This window comes from Clinocottus analis, unplaced genomic scaffold (genome assembly GCF_023055335.1).
Source record: "Clinocottus analis isolate CAN_PGR_092001 unplaced genomic scaffold, fCliAna1.0.p SCAF_11, whole genome shotgun sequence".
Lineage (NCBI taxonomy): Eukaryota > Metazoa > Chordata > Actinopteri > Perciformes > Cottidae > Clinocottus > Clinocottus analis.
Window position 1 is genome coordinate 19,366,306 of NW_027175832.1, and position 17,650 is coordinate 19,383,955.

Below are 17,650 nucleotides of genomic sequence, written 5' to 3' on the forward strand. Positions count from 1 at the left end.
TATGAACGGGTTTTAATTCTGCAGTTCATGATTAATTCAGGTAGTTAGTAGTCATTAGTGAAGTATTAGTTCTGTGAACATACTATATTGTATATGTTATATTCATAATTATGTTTTCCTCACCTGAAAATAAGAATCCTTGTGTTTTTGTTTAGGAGGATTTAAAAAAAAACTTTCTTAAACACTGCACTACTACATCTAAATGTTTTTCCCCCAGATGAATATTAATTTGTGTAAACAAGTAATGCACGATAACAGAAGAAAACATGAATATAACAACAACAAACACTTTTATTTTTTACTTTTTGCTTGTTTGTTGTCTCACCTGGCAAACTTGTACCTTCCCCTCATGAATGAGATATATTTATGACCTAAAGGATCCCTTTACATGGATGTGATGGCCGTACATTTAGGAGATGGATTGCTACTGTTTAGCCTTTAGCTTAGCACAATGACTTCCTGGTTGCACCTGCTTGCTGCCCAATAAGAAGAGTTCACAGTCTAAGATCACAGATTGTATACGTCATTGGAAAGTTTTTTTATGGACTTTGGCCTCGCTAATCCCTCGTGCCTCCAGAGTAGGTGCTAATTTAAGATAAGCTAAACACGTCGCAGGAGATACCCGACCTGCCACGTAGCCGTCGCTCTTGTCTCGCTCCCGGTAAGATGTGAAGCAAATATACTTTCCAAACATGGCAGAATATGTCAGAGCGAATGTCCCTCTGCCTTGCAGGCGTCATAGCGGTGGTGATCTTTGTGGTCGCGACCGGTCTGGCGATAACCGGCAGATTCCTGTACCGCCGGAAAGAGACGTACAGAAACCAGGAAGTGAAGGCGGGGGTCAAGCAGGACGACGGCCCAGAGTTCCCTTTCAACCACCAGACGGACTCCCAAAGCGCCTCCACCGAACACACAAAGGAGTATTTCATCTGACCGCGGGACCCCACGAGCAGACTCAGAGACTTCAACAGGAAGCGAGAAAGCAAAAAAAAAAAAGGAACAATACACAGTTTTTTCTCACTGTACACAAACTGTACATATTGTATATATTGATACAAACAGTGCTGGACTTGGAAGGCGTCGATATCCTTTTTAAATATTCAAAAATATAAATGTGGAAGTGAAGTCTGCAGCAAATTAATGCCACGATGTCATATGGAAAGGTTGCAAATACTCCTTAATATATATATATATATACATATATATATAATGTGTGTGTTTGGTCTGGCAGCTACTTGGCCGAGAGACTTTTTGTACAGTCGGGATTCATTTTCCACTTCATTTCTGACCCCTTCTCTTTCTCTCTTGCTTGTTTCTCTCGTGTTCATGAAAAGAACATTAAAGAAAGAGAACAGAAAATGCACCCGTGAGCACTGAACGCTTCCAGTTTCCTATAGTTTGCGCGCCTGTTCAGTTTTTTTTCCTCTCTCTGCTAAAAGTGTCCTCCTCCCTTGTCGTCTGCAGCCTGCTGGGAGCTTCCTCTAAACGCCTCTGAAGAGTAAAGCTTTTAACGCCGACAGCGGCGCCCGGCTCTACACAACGCCGCGGCTGTCTGTCACCTGCCGCACCGCACGCAGAGACAGTTAATGTCCTTTTGAAACGCTAATCCGCTTCGGTCTGACAGGTGGATTGTGACTCGATTGGGAAGCAAAGAGACGATCAGAGTGAGGCTGATATCAACACTTGGAAATGAAGCACTCCTCATCCTCCTCCTCCTCCTCCTCTCTCCTCCTTCTCCCTCCTCCTGCCTGTGTTGATTCAACTCATGCGTAAAGAGCCGCTGCAGATCGAGGGAGGATGGAGGCAGCAAGAGCGTCGACAGCATCTGTTTCTCAAACACACACACCAGAGAATCCAAAGCGCAGATGGGATTTTAATGACAAAAGTTGCACAAACTTCAAAGTGCGTTATTCGTCTCTTTCCATTGTGTGTTTTTTCTTTTTGTTTTTCTCCCTCCCCCCCCGCCACCGAGTCACAAAAACAAGCCGAAGCCGCACGTTGCTTGTGGAGAGGAACCCAACGGGTGACCTTGACAGCCAGATCAACTTGTGAGGACTGAGCGCAGCTGGAAGGACGCTGACAAAATAAATTGTTTATGAAGTCCCAGAGAGGAACATTGAGTTTCCTTTTTTTTTTTGCGACGGCATCCGCTGAGAACCGGGTGGAACATTAGCGGCGAGTCACGTTGGTCCGCGGTGATGTGTGCAAACGAGCGAGGAAGAGCGTTTGACCTTCAGCCTCAGCGTCGCGTCGCTGCGGACACGACAACTTTTTAGGGTTTTTTTTTTTTGTCGAACCATTTTCAGGCAGGGAAAAAGAACAGCACTAAGGTTTTACATGCGATGTGCAAACTACTCACGTGGGCTATTTAGTGGGTTATTGTGACTGGCGAGCTAATGCTAGGTGGTAGCTATTAGCTCGCCAGTCGGCTAAACTCGATATGAAGAATTCTTGCGGATTTCCTTCTCTCGTGGGAATGAATCCACGACCTGTGGTGATTTTGACTCGGATGAATTAATATCACGATGATTTTTTACGTTTTAAGATCACACATAGAGGCTGGTGATATGCTGGAATCTCCTTTTTGTCAATAAATTCAAAGAAAAGACTAAAACTGTCTCGAATAACAAGCATGGTCAATGCTTGATATATTAATACATATTCCTCTTTTTCCTGGAGTCCAAAAAAAAAAAAGCGCAGCCACACCGCCGCTGTGTGACATTCATTAGCATGAACATGAGTTTGATAAACTGATGATATGTCGTTATAATTTTAACATTAACATGTTAAGTAGTTGTTACATTTGGTCTTTTTATGAGGTTTATTGACAACAAGGTACAAAAAACCCAGAATAACATCAGGCTTTTCCTTTAAGGAGTGTGTTTCTTTGTGCTTACTCTCTGACAACGCACTGGTGTGTTCAGTGTAACTGTAGTGTTGTTGAACAGTGGTGTTGTGAGTGTGAGTGACATGCCGTCGAAAAAATATCCAGATTTTGTTATCAACTAAATTCCTGTTTGACAAAAACAGGATTTTTTTTCCCCCGCCAAAATAAGATCATGTTTTGTCCTGGTGGAGTTTTTTTGTTTCTCCTTTACAGATGATTCACCAGAAGAATAAATGTTAACGGGATACAATCCAAATGCTTGTGAACCAATTTGTTCCTAGATTTGCATGTCAGAAGGACAGAAAGCTGGACGTGTCTCACGCAGGAAATTCCCGCTTATTATCGTGGGACTCTTTTATTTTTAAAGCATTCAAACCTGCCGAGCTCTTATGTTTCTTTGTTGAATAGCGGCAACGACTTCCCCCTCAACAACCAGGCACAATTTACATACATTTACATCTCTTATACGTGTTCCTTTAACCCGCGTCGGTGTGGGAGGATACGCATCCGTCAGCCGCGCTGACATTTCTTGGCCGCTAACACTCGGCAGATCACGGATGAGGTAAATATGTAAAGCTGCGAAGCATCTGGGAGCCGAAAGGACATCAAAGAGGATTCTCTGCGAGGAGCCACTTAGCCTCTTGCTCGCCTGTTTAAACGCTCAAGACGCACGACATGATTCCCCACGATCTCCTCTTAAGTGGTTGTGATCTAGAGACCAGGTGTGAAGCAGATGACTGACACCTTCACAGCATCATCGCAGAGGAAAACTCCCAACGGCGGCCACGAATCCTCCCACGGGACTGATGCGCATATGCTAACATCGTTTGCTAACATCGACTGCTAACGTCAACTGTCTGGCGCCAGTATTTCTGAATGTGTCACATGATGCAGATGATGGTGCGGTTTATTCTGCAGAAGGTGGGAGAGTTTTCTCTTCTGAAGAAGAATCCAACATGGATTCCTCCCGACTGGCGGCTGTTTACACGTCTCCGTTCTCTCACAGGTTATTTTAATGAACATGTGATGCGTTCATGTAAATGAGGACGATGCGTTAAGATCCTCGGTCGCTGTATTCCCTTTGGTAAAGCAAGAGGGACTCTGAGCTTTTAAACCCTCTCTGCATTAACCGCTCTAGCTCTCCGGGATCATTTAGATATTAACGCGCTGACTCAAATGTAAAGATTCAAATCTGCTTCTTCACGACTGTGTGTGTTAGAGGGAGAAACGAGATCAGCCGAAACAAATGAAGTCACAGAGTCCGTGAGGAGTTTTTAAAGCCTCGCTGATGTAATATCGTTGCATTAGCGGCGATGCGGCGGCTAATGTTTTGTTTCTGAATTAAACTCCGAGATCATACTTTTATGTTGTGTGATGTCTTCAGGGATCTAAATGGCACCAAATGAAACAAAGCTTAATTGATTCTTGATTATTAATTATAGCCCCTATAAAGAAGCCCATCAGACCTATGTGTGTTCAGAACAGTATTGAATAGGAAAGGAAATACAACTTTTAATCATTATTGTCTTGCAAAATATGTATTTATTTCCTTTTTTGTGCACTATCATAACCCAAAAAGTTCCTAAGGGTTTTCTGTATAATATACCTTTTTTAATTATTCAAATAGCCTTTGTGGTTTAGGAGATAATCATAATTTAGTATAAGTATATTAACCATTTGATGTTTCAGAAAACAGGGTTTGTAAAATGTATTGTTTTTATTGTGCTTTTCACGGACGAAAGTAAAGTCAGTTTGTTAAATAAGTTTGACCACAATCTCAGTTATGTAAAATAATAATTCATGATTTCTTCTTTGATTATGAGACTTTATTTTATAATACAACATAGTACATCATTTGTATGTTAATTAAGAGAAAAAACAACATTTAATTTATCATGTAAAATAAATGTAAATTAACTTAAAACTATCTTCACAAAAAGTAGTGAGAACAAAATATATTTCATAAAAGAAGGTGATTTCTTTGAGACCCATGCAGAGGAAGAGACACAACAACAACAATATTCATCAAACATTTTGAGCTCAGAGAAGTTTACATTTTCCTGCAGAGAAATATGAGTTCAGGTGAACAAAGATCCTCATGAGCAGTGAGAGCCTCCATGACTAAACACACACAGGAAGGAGCGCCACCTACAGGAAGTCAAACATCTACACAACAATGATGACAAGAGGGCAAAGCACCGCCCACAATGTTTGATTGACAGGTGAAGAACAATCAGCTCTCAAGAACAACGATGGAAACAAAATGAGTTTAAGAATTAAAACACAGAATTTAACCTGATGTCCCTGAAATCACTTCTGTCTATTTGAGTTTACAGAACTCAGCAGAGTCTCCAGAACAATAAATCCAAACTCCAGCATAGAGCGGCTGAGTGAATGTGGTCTGGACTCTGTGGAGGAGAGTCATGGTTTCAGAGACGCTGTAGAAGGACAGAACACCTGCTGTGTGATCCAGGTACACTCCTACTCTGGAGGACGGAGGACCAGAGACGGGGGTTTTGATATTGTTGTACCTGAATGTAAAACTGTTTTTGTCACAATATAACGCCCAAGATTTGTCATTCCATCCAAACACACATTCACTAAAGCTCCCTGTTCTGCTGATATTCTTGTATGAGACTGCTACAGAAACTCCTCCTCTCCTCTCCACCTCCCAGTAACAACGTCCAGTCAGACTCTCTCTACTCAGGACCTGACGACACACACCAGTGAACCTGTCTGTGTGACTAGAATAAGACTGATGTTCCTCCATTAATGTTACTTTTCTGTTCCCCTCAGATAATAACAGACGTGTGTGTGCTGTGTTTGGATCCAGAGTGATGTCACGTGAATACCTTAAGAGTCCAGCTCTGGTCTTGGGCTCTGCTTGTGAATGTGACAGTAAAACCTTCACTTCAGTCACTGCCAGTGAGACGTTTGTCCACTCGTCCCTCAGGACGTCCTGTAGTTTATCTCTGACTTCTGACACAGCCGCCGTCACGTCCTCAAAGCATCTCAGAGGACGGATCTGGATGCCGGTGGAGTGTGTAGACTCTGCGAGTGGTGGCAGTGAGGGGTAGATGTGGAGAAAGTGGTTGTGATCCTCTGTGTGTGAGAGCAGCTTCAGCTCAGCGTCTTTCCTCTTCAGCTCAGCGATCTCCTGCTCCAGCTTCTCCTGAAGCTCTTTGACTCGACTCACTTCACTTTTCTGCTGGGATCTGACCTGCTGCTTCACATCGGAGCTTCTGTTCTCCAGGAGACGGATCAGCTCGGTGAAGGTCTTCTCGCTGTGCTTCACCGCTTCATCGGCTGAGAGATTGATGGCCTCCACCTGCTGATGGAGCAGCTTCACGTCCTTCTCTCTGTCCTGGATTCTCTGCTGGATGTTGAGTCGACTCCCCTCCAGCTCTCTCTGCCTCTCGGTCCTTTCTGCTGCAGCTGAGACCGTGTCGTGGCCTTTATGTTCGTCCACAGAGCAGAGGTAACAGATACACTGCTGATCAGTACGGCAGAACATCTTCATCACCTCGTCATGACGAGAGCAGATGTTCTCCTGGAGCTTCTTGGACGGGTCCACCAGCTTGTGCTTCTTAAACTGAGGAACATCATAATGAGGCTGGAGGTGTTGCTCACAATAAGAGATCACACACTGCAGACAGGACTTGAAGGCCTTCAGTCTCCTCCCAGTGCAGACATCACAGGCCACATCTTCAGGTCCAGCATAGCAGTGATCAGCAGCAGCAGCTTGGAGTCCAGTCTTCTTCAGCTCCTCCACTAAATCTGCTAACATGGTGTTTTTCAGCAGGACAGGCCTCGGTGTGAAGGTCTTCCTACACTGAGGGCAGCTGAAGAGTTTCTTACCATCCTCTTCGTCCCAGTGGGCTTTAATACAGTTCATGCAGTAGCTGTGTCCACAGGCAGTAGTCACCGGATCCTTCAGTAGATCCAGACAGATGGGACAAGAGAAGGTTTCCCGATCCAGCCGAACTCCTTTCTGCGCCATTTCACCTCTCAGTTATAGTGATTGAACTGAAACACTAAATGACACATCGACTCTCTCATTTTATAACTTGTTATCTGTACTTATCATCAGACCTTTAGACCTGTGAAGGGGAGGGAACGAGCACAAACCTTGACAGTGCAGTTATCTGTGTTTGAGAGCAGGAGGAAGAGGGAGGAGCTTATCAAGCTGTGCTTCATTCCAGGAAGAGGAGCAGCGCTGCCAACGGGAACTTTGTTCCCTCATTCACAGACGCAGACTCGGTTAAAACCTGCTCCATGTTTAAAGACGTTAATTTCTAATTTCGACTCGATGAATCTAAAGTTACAGTTCACTCTGTTTTATTGAGACATGATATTGAATTAAATGCAGAAGGAATCACTTCTTTAAATTCAGCTACAACTCTATCAGATGGACATGTGATGGAGAAACCTTTGCCTTATTAGACGTGATTAGATGATGGTCCGATAAAAGAGGGTTCTGTGGAAAGACTATCAAATGTATTTAAACGTCATATGGCAGAACAAGGACGAGGGTGTGGTTTAAAGCAGTGAGTGGTTTTATGTTCACTCTCACAGAAGCAGATCTAATCTAATAATAAGACAAATAGAGTACTAAGGTTGTCATTATGGACCTCCACACGAATATTAAAATCACCGCCAATGCTTACTTTATCAGCTTTAGGAATAAACTTGATAAAAACTTTCCACCGACAGTCTCTCACAAAGTCAGTCCTCGTCTCCTTCGCTTCCATCTCCAGATCTAATGAACGTCTTCCTCTCATTCGTCTGTGGGCTTGTTAATAGAAACGATCGACACGATTTTTTTTTTTGACGCCGCCGCGAATCAGCGGCTCATTACGATTAATTAACGCTCTAAAAACTGTTTTTTTGTTCCTTTTCCTCCTGACAATATTAGAGGAGACGACTAATCTTAAAGGCCCAATTAGTCATTTTATAAATCAATCACGTCGTCAAGTGGCTCAGTTTCAACTGCATCTACACCTTCAGCGTGAGAACATCTCCATCGCTGTCATGCTGGCAGCCAGCGGGAGGCGACTCCTCTCGCAAAGAGAAGTCTGATCGTGTAGTTCAGAGGTTCTCAACCCTTTTTCAGGGACGCCCCTTTAAAAAAATGTGTATTAGAAAATGTATATCTCGTTTACCTGTAAACAATACAGACATCTGCTATCAACAGGGCACAAACTCCTGTCCTCCCAGGTGTAAGTGTGTACCTGCTCACGAGAGGGTTTGTAATTCATAGTCGAGGTCGTCTGTATTCGGCCTCTTCCTCTTCCTCACGCCTCTCCATCCGGCCAGATAGGAGCGTGCAAAGGTGAGGCTGGAAACAGTTTTGAGAGAACCTATTGGTTATCGGATAAATGGCTGATACGCATCAGGACCAACGCCGACTCCTCTGTGTGGAGGAAGATAGAGAAAATGTTTCCAGAGAGAGAGAGGGAGGAGGAGACGGAGTGTGAGGATAATCCCTTAAAAAAGGTCGACTTCGTCTGCTGGCAGCCATGTTTAAAATGTTGTCCTCCCGCTCGGCGTTTATTGCTCTGTCACAGATTAGCTCTGTTTCTCCGGGTTATTTTTCCCATTAGAGATTAGAGCCGCCGTTATCTCCTGGTAAGGAGGCGAGGTGGGGGAAGAGTCAAGGTGCTCTTAAAAAAAACCAAAACGAAAGCAGCGAGAGCGTCGAGCAATCTGATAAATATCGTCCGCGGAGCCGGCAACTTTCTAGTGGAAACTCTCCGTCTCCTACTCTTAATTGCCGCTCCTACACCTTCCCTCTCCGTACGTCGCCTTCTCCTGATTCTTCCGTCCGCCTTCCTTCGATCTGTCTTCCCCGTCAATCAGTCAATCAGAGACGGGCGGCGGCCATCGACGTGGCCGCGTGCGGAGAAATCATTACGACTCAGAATTCAGACACTTTCTGACAAAGCGCTTGGCTGACGACTGTTGGATTGTGGGTAACACGCGCGAGGAACTTGTCAATAATAATAATAATAATAATAATAAAAATCGCATCTGGTGCTGCCAAACAGGAGAGATTAGATCCGCGTGGCGAGAAAATAACGAGCAGGCGCGACAAACCATCCTGTCTTCAGACGTTTGAAGAGAGCCGGTTCCCGACATGCCGTTCGACAGCCGACAGCTTCATCACGGACACGGCCGTCGCGTTTACTGTATTATTATCCAAAAATAGCATCAATAAAAGAAAGAATGCACCAAGCCTGCAGGGACTTCACGTAGCTTATAAGACGCCATGAGATGGTGGAGTGCAGAAGTTAATACTTTCCAACCTGTTTTAAGAAAGCTTATGAATACATATATTTGTGAGGTTAATGACTCTGAAAATAAATTAATCTTGGTTTTATCAAACATAAAGTTCATATATATATATATATATATATATATATATATATATATATATATATATATATATGCATGCACTGGTTGCTTTTGTATGTGTTTTAATGTATTTAATGTTTTGTGCTGTCTGGACCTTGAGCCTCATGTACTGATCTTTTTTTCCCCATTTATTACATATTTATATTTACTTCATTGGTGAGTATGTACACAAAGTATTACATTTGTTTTGTGTATGTGTTGATCAATTTACAATAGTGAGGGGAAAAAAACAGGAAATTAAAGCAAACAAAGTAAAAGAAAAAATATGAAGAAATATAAATAAAAGTAAAAAAAACTCAAAATGGATGCACTGATCTGATTAAATCAAACATACATATTCTTTATTTTTTTGCATTAGTTTATCTCAATCTTACAAACAGGTTTTCTAAACTTTATCACCACATTAACATAAAATAAGCATATTTCATTATGACGGTGCATTGTTCTGTGTTTGCTGTTCCTCATGATGCAGCCCGACAGATTCAATAACTGCACCTTTAGCCCGAGATGTGGAAACACACAAAAAACATGTAGTGTTGTCTTTAAATCAATTCAAAATGGCCTCCTTCTCACGAGAGGCACCACTTCCTCGTTTGCCTCCTCGGCTCGTTTAAAACCCTCCGCTCTGTGATGATGTAATGCGATCCGGAGACGACGCCTCCAGCTGCCCGATTGCCAATTTCCTCATGTTTGCCATAAATGACTCGTGCCCCCGAGGCGATACGCGCCGACTCCGGCTTTTTAAGTCGGTTATGAAAGTGGCCCCTTGTTTTCAATCATGTGTAATTATCCCAGCAGGAAGCCTCCATTTTCCTCACCTGAGCCGCCTCATTACAGTCGCTATCACGAGGCTTTTTTTCTGCAGCTAAAGTCTCTCATTTACCCGGTGGCACACCTCCTTCATTACACGCACACACCTCCAGGCTGACATTTTGCAGAAGCCACCTATTTGTTGTTATCGGTGAAGCTTTTATCTGCTCGGGGGGGGGGGGGGGGGGCCTCCATCTCATCTCCCTCTCCAGTTACTGTCTCTTTCTTTCTCCCTTGTCTCCATCTTCCACTTTGCCGTTGTTGATGTTGTCATTTCGCCTCTCTTCAGCTTATTTCTATTTGTTTTGACACCAATTTCATGAGATTAGAACGGTTTTGTCACGTCACAGCAGCAGCGATGGGTATTGTTCAGTTTAGTTTGGGTTTACCTGTAATCCAGGTGACAGGCGGAGGCACGAAGATGCTTTGACAGTGTGCCTGGCAGGCTGCGGATAGACGGCACTACCGGGCTACCTGATGAATACGCTCCGAAAACAGTGTTATTAAGCCCACAAAGGGAATAAACTCGGTAAACATGACTGCAAATCTCTGACGTAAACATGTTTGTGTGTTTTCTGTTGTGATTCAAGAGTAAAGGAGTTGTTGCATGAATCATTCGTGTCTTCAGAGGCGGTAAAAGAGCAGCGTATTCTCCCAAAGACCAGGCAAGGGAAACGGTTAGCGGCCTTAATTTGAAGCCGGTTAAACGTTGACTATAAAGGAACATGAATAATGTATTATCCATAAAGATTTATTTAACCTAAGATGTGCTTTTCTGTATTCATTTGTGTGTTCACACGCGAGCTCAGCTGACAGCTGAAGTTTATTTTCCCCACAGGGCAGAGTTTTGGTTTTCCGCTATATCCTTGCTTTCAATTATTCGTTCATCGCGTAGGCGTCGCCGGAGCCCTGTGAGACTTTGATTAAAGGCAACGCGAATGATATCGACTTGACTCGCAGTGAAATATAGAGCGTGTTTCACGCTGCAGCGGGACAGACGGTGACACTAATATCACAGTTTGGCCGCGGCGATAAGAAGCACCCGACCCTTGTGACCTCCACCGTAACCGCCCGATTGAAATTCGGGAGCCATGTGGACGTTTGTGAGGAATTCTCTCCACATACAGAGTGACAAATTGAAGCTTTGGAGAGGAAAAGAAAGCAGCTGTGATTGAACGCCGCGGCCAGAGGAGAGCTGAGATCACCTGTCGTAATCTTGCCGCCCTTTTCTCTTCCCTTTGTTATCTTTCAGTGTGCAGCTTGAGTCTGCACACACATGCACATGGCGTGCATTGTCACGGTTCGGTTCGCCTCAAAAATAATCAACGACAAACAAACTAAAAGACAAAACATGCAGAACAAAGTCATCACGGACAAATCGCGCAAAACAGAAGCAAACGAAGGCAAAACGGTGACAGACAAATGGGCAAAATGGGCGCAGCAAAAAAAAAAAAAATGGCTGTGGCCAAACAGACAAAATGGACGCGGCCAAACAGACAAAATGGGCGTGGCAAAACAGACAAAATGGGCGTGGCAAAACAGACAAACAAATAGAAATGTTTGCTCCTCCGATTGTTTATTTACTGTTGTCAAGAGATATGGAAGTATTTTTCTTTCTTGTGAGTCAGAAAAATAATATTTAGAAAGCATAAACAATTCACACAACTAGTTAATCATCTTGCTTTGTTGTAATCACCACCTACGCTGCATGTGTTTATTATTTCGCAGTATGTAATTACATCCGTATGCATCATGCGCTGGTGGAGGTACAGCCAGAGTGATTCATCCCCCACGCTCAGTAAATATGAATGAAAGTATCTGGGCGACAACTTGAAACCCTTCGTCTCGGCGTCGGGGATCCAAACCCCTCCACATCGCCGCCCCCACACCGCTCACACCTGTCACCGTGATTGCATTCACGCCGACCTTTGACACCGCGTCTGTGCAGTCGCAGCTTTCGCCTTCCCTTCGGCTCTTCAAAATGTAATCGGAGCTCCGATCACATCCGTATTCACGACCTGTCCCGGATCCATATTTTCCAATCGTCCACATCGACATCGGGTCGGACCGCGCGTTTAAAAGGTCGTCCGGCGTGCGCTCGGTGCCATTACTCACTCCGGGAAAACTCCCGCAACGCATCAGCGAGGCTGTTTACGCCCCCGAGGTCAGAGTGATGGATTATTCGTTTACAGGACTTTGAACTGCATGAGACGCAGACGGATTTCAGTAAATCAGCGGGTTTTTTTTCTTCTTCTCGGGGCGCCCACCTCACACTGAAACATCACAGAGGTCCGGATGAAAAATGTCCTCAGAGTCCTCTGAAGTGGGAGCGATGAACCTCGGCCCCGTATGGCGTTGTCCGTCGTAAGGAATGTGTCTTCCTGGTGACACGGCTGGGATGCCACATCACAAGCAGCCTGACCGTCAAGTTAAATATTAGGAGAAAAAAAACGTTTTCCTCCATTCTCTCGCGCTGCCGACGCCATCTTTAAAACAAAGTCTTGAGCAGTGATTCAAACGACGTCACCGATTCCCTCTGAGCCTCGATCAAAGCGTGAGATTGTCGGTAAATCCCATTTAATTCCCACTTAAGCGGCCGTTAGGGTCCCCATCCCGGGAGATTCTCCTTCACGCCGCCTTTTTGTTCATATCTAAATGATTCATAATCCCGCCTTGTTCTGCCTCAGAATCCATTTGATTCTTGTTTATGCCGCTCTTTTGCTCTCGACTGTACGACCGTCTTGTCTGGGATTGTTTTGTTGCGAAGGTGCGGAGCGGGAATCTCCGGGGACTCACCTGGGGAGGAAGGAAAACAACAACCGGCTTTTCATGTTCAATCACGGTTCAGCCGAATACCCACGGACGCAATAAAGGAGCTACACGCCGCTCCTCCGTGTTCAACAGGCCTCGCCGCGCTTTGACTGTTGTTTTCGGCTGCAGTCTCGGGGGTGTTGATAAGAGTTGGCACGGCTCAGCGCGCCTCGGTTGGTGGAGGAGGGTTTCAACCGCTCTGAAAACGGTTGGATAGCAACAGAGAAATTACCGCTGAGAAAAAAGGAGGAATATTTTGGGGTTTCTAGAAAGTACAGGAGAGTCGCAGGAATCCAGCAAATCCTTGCAGCGCGGTGACTTTCGAAGAAGCTGTTTTTCCATTTTTCGTTTTTATTTATCGCGGGAGATTTGCATGAGCGCCAAAAAGACGGCCCATTAGGCGAACACCGGCAGCTGTTGAGGGCCAAATGAAGGCCGGCGTCCCGATGATCCGGCACACATCTGAAACAGACGAGCGACCTGCACCGTCTCCTCGTTTGCCGTCAGCTTCGGCATAAACTCCCCAAACTTATCAGCCAGATTATTTTCTATACGCTGTGCCTTCTCTTCGTTTTGCCCCACCTGCCTGTACGACCTCGTGCTTGTGCTTTGAGAGCCTCGCACACCTGCCGGAGTCCCTTTTGGTTTCGCCTGGCTGCCTTCCAGGTAAAGTGTGCAGTCATCGGTGGCACCGTGTTGCTCCCACCGACCTGCCTTGTTGAGCGTTAGAGATTCAGAGGATGTTTTGACTCTCAGTGTTTCAGACACAGAAAGTCTGTTTGCAGTCTTTTTAAACTGTCAAAAGTGTAATTTAAAATATATATATTTTCATAAAGTACACTTCTTTGATAGTATATTTCAAATATACCATAGAAAATGTAAGTATATTTTAAATACAAAAAGTATATATATTTTTAATATATTTTTGTTAGGTATACTACAGTACAAATTTTGTAAAAGTGTGTTAAACGTGTAATGTAAAAGCATGACTTTAGTATACTTTTTACATATTTTCAGAAAATACACTTAATATTTTTTTTTTTAAATCTAAATTTGAAATATAATATTGAAAATTTGAGTATATTTTAAATATAAAAAGTATATATTTTTTAAATATATTTTTGGAAAGTACACGACAGTACTTTTTTTTAAAAGTGTAATTTAAAAAACAGGTGAATGTATTTGTATACTTTTTCATATATTTTCAGAAAGTGCTCAAATATTACTTAAAACATTTAAAAACCGTGTTATATATAAAATCTGTATTCATCAAATGTGCTTTAAATAATAAAAAATGTCAATGCTAATTTAGAGTACACATTTTGAACTATCCATAAAAATATATTTGAGGTGAAAGCATGACTTTCGTATACTTTTTTATATATATTTGCAGAAAGTACACTTCTTTGATAGTATATTTGAAATATCTTATTCATAATGTAAGTATATTTTAAACTCCTGCTTGCAGCCGGAGGTGAAGCCACGGAGCGGTTCAGTGTTTCCAGGCCACTTGAACCCGCCTCCCCCTGCAGCCTCCCTGTTAGTCCGCTCTCTGCAGTCAACCAGATGAAAGGCCATCGCTCCGCGGGCTCGCCGCCGCTCAGTGTTTCTCAGGTGAGAAGGTTTCATTATGTTGATTTCCCAGGAGCTTCACATCTCCTCTCTCTGTGTTGGGTCACTTCTCCGAGTCCCAGACCCGCTCGTTACAGCTCGATACCACGAACGCACCGATCAACAAATGCTTCTACGGCACCTTTTTTATATTGTTCCTCTATAGTGCCTGTTATCTTTCTGTTCCAACACCTGCTACTTTCCTCCTCCTGCGATGTGATTTACTTCTATGTATTTTCTTCGCCGCTGTGTAACCACCGGCGGCCATTAATCACGAGGAGTCTGGGCGCTCGGTGTTTGTCATTCGGCCCGCGGTCTCGTCGCGGGCCGCCTCGTTTCCTAGAAGGCCGCACCGGCTCGCGGCTTGTTACCGCGTCGACTCGGCGACTGACCCCAGAGGCTCATGGGTAATCTTTCATCCACTGTCTGTGAGTCAACAAAACGTATCTTCATCCATCAGTCGACGCGTCGCATCGCCGTACCCGAGTGCCCCCAAATGCTCTCTCCATGTTCAGGCTCGATTAACTGGTAGCGCTGTGTTAATTACTTTTCTATGTCTAGAAAGAAATATTAATAAAAAACTCTTTTCTGTCCAAAAGTTTCCAGTTATTCAAAAGGGAAATAATGGTAGTAATTATGCTTCGTGGAAACAATAAGTCACTTCTTGCCAGATCCTCCGTCAATTGACTCAACAGCTGCACCGCTTTTGTTGTCTCGTTAGTCATTGTTCACACTTATATTCACTTCAGATACACTTACTTTGCATTTCTGCACTTTCTTTATCGTATAATTTAACTATTTTTTTAAAAATGTTATGACTTTTCTGTCTTGTATGCAAGTTGCTGCTACTTGGGGATAAATGAAGTATACGTCCATCTATCTATCTGTCTATCTATCTATCTATCTATCTATCCATCTATCTAAGTAATCATCAAAGTAAAAAATGCTGTTAAATTGTGTCTTTTAAAGGGTTTTTGACACAAATATTGAAAGATGACATTGTCCACTCTTGACACTTGCATAGTGTGTGTCTCTACTTCATGTCTTGACTTTTGAAACCAGCATTCAATTTCAGAAGAGACTCTAATCACCACTTCCCAAATCTCCAGAGCGCCGTGTTTACTGCCGGCTGCAAAGGAAACAGGGAGATTGGGTCTTTGCTGCGAGTGCAAATGAACCCGAGCAGCTTGAAGTGATCCTGATCATTTCAGAGTGTTTTCCACCAGCGCGTTGTCATCAGTGCAGAGTGAGCTGATTGGGATCGACTTAAGCACCCCGCGAATATGGCGGTTATTCTTTTCTTCGGGGCAATCATTTAAATGTGGATTTCAGAGCTAATGTGTAGTCCGTATATTTGAGAAAAAGTTAAATTCTCACATCATTAGTGGTGATAAAGGAACAGTTCAACATGTTATGGAAATCTGCTTATTTGCCTTGCAGATCGAGATTAATTAAAAGACACCACGGTCACTTAGCTTAGCACAAAGACTGGAAACAGGGGGAAAGAGCTAGCATGACTGTCTGATGACAAAATCCGCGTTCCACCTTTTAAAGGTCACAAAAAACAATCGAAACAAAGTGTGCAATTATTATAACTTTTGGCAAGAGCGCAAATACATATGTCAAACTATTTAAAAAACATTTGTATATGATATATTTAGGAATAGTTTATTATAACAAAACATTCAAGGCAGGTTATATATGATAAATACCTTGATCTTCCCTCTGCTTCCTCTTAGCAGACGTGGCTAAACCGTCATTGACGTGCGTCAATAATTAAATGTATAAATGGAACATGCTCTTTCATTTACATCTTTTGTCCCAATAATTAAACTGTATGCAATTCATTTACGGATGAATGGTGCTGGAGAATATTAACAAGTACTGTAAATCACCCGTGATAGTTGAAAATTATTTGTTGAATATTCATTGCAGGTAATTTACTATATTTTTTCTACCATAATTTGACTAATACGTTAATCTCCATGTGACCTTTTTTAAAGTCACATATTGGCTTTCCACACACGGAACATCTACATTGTTTTTTAATCAGCAGATGCAGAAATGCAATTCTTTCTTAAGGTTGTATTAGCATATATATATATATATATATATATATATATATATATATATATATATATATATTCACACGTTTCTGCTTTGCTCACTTTAGGTAAACATTGATTATAATTAGTTTACAGTTTCTGCAGCAGAAAAAGAGAAGCACAAGGGAAGAAGATGAAGGGTTTGTGTGTGTGTGTGCGTGTGCGTGTGTGTGTGTGTGTGTGTGTCGGTCCCCGCGCAACACCGCCTAGTCAAGGTCCTCACGGGGCTGTGATTTAAGGATATGTGTGTGGGAGTGTGTGTGTTTGACCTTGAGCTTGTGTACTATATCTTTGCTTATTTTCCTCATGAAATATTCAGATTTTTTTTTTTTTTTAACCAACAGGTTCATCTGTAATAAACCTGTACACACGCTGCCTCTGGGAAAAAGAAAACAGTGTTTGCCGTCATTACTGTGACCGTTTGCGACCCCGCTGACCTTTGCAAACCCCTGACGGATCCTCTCCGTCTCCGCGCTCGCGATGCGGCCACGAAGGAGGAATTAGTCTCGCAGACTTTTTCTGCAAATCTGCATAATGAACTTCCCATTGCTGAAACCTCGACTGTGTCTCTCTGCTTCACTTTGGTGTTTTTATTCCTCCTCTCTCTCTCTCTCTTTCTCTCTCTCTCTCTTCGCGTCTGCGCTCGGCTGATAGCGAGGCCTTCGGTCGGAGAGAGGATGTGATGCTTCTATCAGCCGACAGACGGATGAATGAACTTCCAACCGTGTCTCTGAAGCCACATCAGCCTTCCTCTTCCTCCTCTTCCTCTGCCCTCTCACCTCCACGTCTCTCCTCCTGTCAGCCCTTTCCCTTTGTCTCATTTTGTGTTCTTGTCTCCCTCTGACGGCTCTCTGCTCTCAAACAACCCGTCTTTTATTCCCATTTTAACGTTTTCATTGTGTGTTGCAGGCGCTCCCGTTCATTTCTTATAGTCTATCGACCCCGTTATACCCCAAATATCTGCGTTTTTCTGGACGGGTCTTTTTTCTGTTCGCTTTGTGCACGTTCCTCC

At 43.4% G+C, this 17,650-nt stretch overlaps 2 protein-coding genes across 5 annotated transcripts in view; one reads left to right on the forward strand and one right to left on the reverse strand.

Annotated features, from left to right (window-relative positions):
• Positions 1 to 3,143, forward strand: part of LOC137805410 (contactin-associated protein-like 4) — a 76,033-nt gene extending 72,890 nt beyond the window's left edge. For 3 of the 4 annotated variants that reach the window (XM_068605323.1, XM_068605341.1, XM_068605331.1), the window contains one exon: positions 734 to 3,143. In XM_068605323.1, the coding sequence (XP_068461424.1) occupies positions 734 to 933 (200 nt within the window). In that variant the 3' untranslated portion in view covers positions 934 to 3,143. The remainder of the gene's footprint in view (positions 1 to 733) is intronic. The other variant, XM_068605349.1, reaches the window with a different exon arrangement.
• A 1,845-nt stretch (positions 3,144 to 4,988) lies between these two features.
• LOC137805443 (tripartite motif-containing protein 16-like) lies at positions 4,989 to 6,902 on the reverse strand. The gene has a single exon (XM_068605383.1). The coding sequence runs from the start codon at positions 6,885 to 6,887 to the stop codon at positions 5,208 to 5,210; it is 1,680 nt and encodes a 559-aa protein (XP_068461484.1). The 5' UTR covers positions 6,888 to 6,902; the 3' UTR covers positions 4,989 to 5,207.
• Positions 6,903 to 17,650: the final 10,748 nt, after the last annotated feature.